The 3,860-nt window shown below is 40.8% G+C and overlaps 1 protein-coding gene across 1 annotated transcript; it reads left to right on the top strand.

Moving 5' to 3' along the window:
• Window positions 1–833: 833 nt before the first annotated feature.
• Window positions 834–1,778, top strand: LOC102396188 (olfactory receptor 51I2-like). The gene has a single exon (XM_006061592.3). The coding sequence runs from the start codon at window positions 834–836 to the stop codon at window positions 1,776–1,778; it is 945 nt and encodes a 314-aa protein (XP_006061654.2).
• The last annotated feature ends 2,082 nt before the right edge of the window (window positions 1,779–3,860 follow it).

Raw genomic sequence — 3,860 nt, 5'->3', positions numbered from 1 at the left:
CAATATAATGTTTGGATTTCTGAGTCTTAGTCTCAGGCACAATTACAGTATTATTCAAAGAAATGGAGAACACAGTAAGAACCAGTTCCATGATATATAGAACTGATTATTAATCCTGTGGTTTTCAGGAGCTAGATACAATTCAGTTGGAAGGAAATTATTAAGAAAAGACTTCTAGTATACTAAGTTATTCAGGCAGAAACTTAATGCCATAGGATAAATGGATAGAAGGATGAAAAGATAAAGTGGGGGCATCTAATGCATCCTGATGAAAGTGTGGAAGGTTAGTGCTGTGGACAGTTATCTTTCTATTCATCTACCTTCTAATTAGAGGGATGGAAGGAAAAACTGGGAGACTAAATATGAGTGAAAGAGCTGGGGAGTCATGATAAGCAGCATATTCAGTAGAGTGAGAGAGTGGAAATAGAAAAAGTTTACAGCTTGATAAGTAATTGGAATGTTCAGAACAGTCCAGGAAGTAGTCATCATGAGAATGATGTCTTAGGTCTTGCACAAATTGATGCCTGTTGATTGATAACAAGTTCATAGCTTTGAATGTGAAGAAGAGCATGGCGGGGATAGGCACAGGTACAGAGGAAGGTAATGAGACCTGTTGAGCCAGCTGGATAACCTGAAAACACTTAGACAATTCCAGAAACCATGGGGAGCAAGAAGGGCAAGGAGTGATGTGGTAAACAAACTTGATTAAGCTATAAAGTAAGGGTCTGGATGGCATAAGAGAGACTTAAAATAGGTCCTCAATAAACTGTACATCTGTCTTCTCTACAGGTGGTGGTCCTACAGTACAGTCTTACAGTACAAGTCCCCCCAGCATGGGAGGTATCCTCTACAACAGCTCAGAGTTGCCAACGTTCACCCTGACAGGGCTCCCAGGGCTGGAGAACTCCCAACACTGGATGTTCTTGCTCCTCGGTACCCTCTACATTGTCTCCATTGTGGGCAATGCCCTTATCCTTTTCATTGTCAAGGAGGAGCAGAGTTTGCATCAGCCTATGTACTACTTCCTATCCCTGCTCTCAGTTAATGATCTAGGTGTGTCTTTCTCCACACTGCCCACTGTGCTAGCCACATTTTGCTTCCACTTAAGGAAGATCAGCTTTGATTCTTGCATGGCTCAAATGTTCTTTATCCACTTCTTCTCTTTCATGGAGTCTGGGGTCCTGCTGGTTATGAGTTTTGACCGCTATGTGGCCATCTGTAACCCTCTGCACTACACCACCATGCTCACAGATTCCCGTGTTGTATGCATGGGCTTGTGGGTAATTACCCGCAGTTTTTGCACGGTTTTCCCACTGCCTTTCCTTCTGAAGAGGTTGTCTTTCTGCAAGGCCAATATACTGTCCCATGCCTACTGCCTTCATCCAGATCTCATCCACCTTCCCTGTGGTGACATCACCATCAACAATATTTTCGGTCTCATCATTGTCGTGTCTAGCTTTGGCCTGGACTCTGCACTCATTCTCTTCTCGTACGTGCTCATCATGCATTCTGTACTTGCCATTGCATCTCAGGAGGAACGGTTAAAGACATTCAACACGTGTGTGTCACATCTGTGTGCTGTGCTCATATTCTATGTTCCCATGGTTGCTGTGTCCATGACTGCCCGCTATGGGAGGCATGCCCCCCGATTTGTGCACACAGTCATGTCCCTCATTTATCTCTTTGTGCCTCCCATGCTCAACCCTGTCATCTATTCCATCAAAACCAAAGAGGTTAGAAGGAGGCTTGGTCGAATGCTAGTGGGAACCAAGTTTTAAGCCAGAAACATGGAAAGTCCAAACCTCAAAGGATATTTACTATTACTCCATAAATTGGAGTTTCCATAAACTGTTTTGACAATTTTTTAAACTTCTTTTTCGTATTTCTGCCACCAGATATATGATGACCTTGTACTAGCTAAGATCTGCCAAAAGGTTTTGGCGAGGTACACTGGGTTGTAATTTAGAAAAATAATTGTTCAATTTTCTTTTTTAATCCCAAAATTCACATCCTGAAAATTAGTCCTTCATTTTATCACAATGCATTTCTATTATTCATGGTTAAAGTGAATCATCACAGAAAAAATGACTAATTACAATGGGACCACTGTTATAATGGTTAGTGAGTCTTTTCCCCCAAGTCTATGTCAAAGGTAGTTCTATTTTTAATTCTTTGTAGACTCTTCATACTACTTTCCATAGCAGTTGCATTATTTTGCATTTCTAACAACATTGTGCAACGGTTCTCATCAACACCTCTTATCTTCTGTTGTTGTTTTTAATAGCCCTTGTGCTTTCATAGGGGCTTCACTGGTGGCTCTGCAGTAAGAATCCGCCTGTAATGCAGGAACAGCAAGAGATGTTGGTTCAGTTCCTGGGTGGGGAAAATCCCCTGGAGGGGGAAATGGCAACCCACTCCAGTATTCTTGCCTGGAGAATCCCATGGACCAAAGAGCCTGGTGGGCTATAGTTCATAGGGCTGCAAAGAATCAGACACGACTGAAGTGACTAAGCACAGATGCAGATATACAGGCACATGTTTTAAATATGCATTTTCCTGATGATTAGTGACACTGAGCATTTTCTTTCCTATACTTGTTGCCTTTTGTATATTTTCTTTGGAGAAATTTCCATTCAGTTTCTCAGTGCATAGTAAAATGTGATTACCAGGTATGTTTCTGTTTTTGTTTTTGCTACTGTAGGAGTTCATTACATGTTTGGGAGGTGAACCCCTTATCAGATGCTTACTTAGAAGTAAAACTGAATGAATGGACACATTCATGAATGCCTTGGTGGAAAGATATTGAAAGTGCAATTCCTTGCCCCCCCCCAAACCCAGTAAATTTGACTTAATTCTGAATAATCTGGGTACTACAACATGATTTAAACATTAATTTAGAACTCTTGTAAAATAGAGATCACACCCCCCCCACCAACATTTCTAAAAAAAAAAAAGAAGAAATGAGACAGAATTAGAGTAGATTTCCCAAATAGGCTTTCCTTGTGGTTCAGCTGGTAAAGAATCTGCCTGCAATGCAGGAGACCTGGGTTCAATCCCTGTGTTGGGAGGATCCCCTGGAGAAGGGAAAGGCTACCCACTCCAGTATTCTGTCATGGAGAATTCTATGGACTGTATAGTCCATGGGGTCGCAAAGAGTCAGACACGACTGAAGCGACTTTCATTTTCACCTCCCAAATGTTAAAATACGAAGAAAAAAATTACTAATCAAAAAGTGAGATCTGGCTGCAACAATAGTTTCTAGGATAAGATAGCTTAGAAGAATGTATAAACCACTGTAAAGTGATATTTTAAATAAAACATTTTATGAAAAGTTTTTATACCATACTGTCAAGATATTTTGTTGGTAAACATTCTAAGATATAATATTGTTAAACATTCATATATTTCCATAGAAAAAGTATTTGGAACATGTAAAAAAATATTAATAGTTGTTTCTGGTTAGTGAGCATTGAGAAGATTTATTACTTATTTATCTGTGTTTTCTACTTTGCTAAAGAATGTACACAAGTTTTGGTAAAATCAGAGTGAGAGTGAGGGGGTGGGGAGAGAGAGAGAGAGGGAAGGAGGCAAATAAAAATAACCTGAGAGTTATAGAAGGTGAGCCTTCTATATCTCATAAGGGAGAAGTCTGAGTGTTGGTGCCCTTGCTGACATCCTACCAAAGTGCTTTCCACATGGCCCTCTCAAGTGATAAATGGTTTTATCCTGGGAGAGCTATTTCCTTTCAGATGTGACTATGGGCTGTGACGGGCCCATGTCTCTATCTATGGGGCCTGATTCTGGGCCCCAAGAGACTCATCTTCCCTGGTGCATAGTGGAAACACCTCAAACTTTTGCTC

Source organism: Bubalus bubalis, chromosome 16, assembly GCF_019923935.1.
Source record: "Bubalus bubalis isolate 160015118507 breed Murrah chromosome 16, NDDB_SH_1, whole genome shotgun sequence".
Classification (NCBI taxonomy): Eukaryota; Metazoa; Chordata; class Mammalia; order Artiodactyla; family Bovidae; genus Bubalus; species Bubalus bubalis.
Note: the sequence above shows the minus strand (reverse complement) of the source record. Positions and strands in the feature narration are given on the sequence as shown.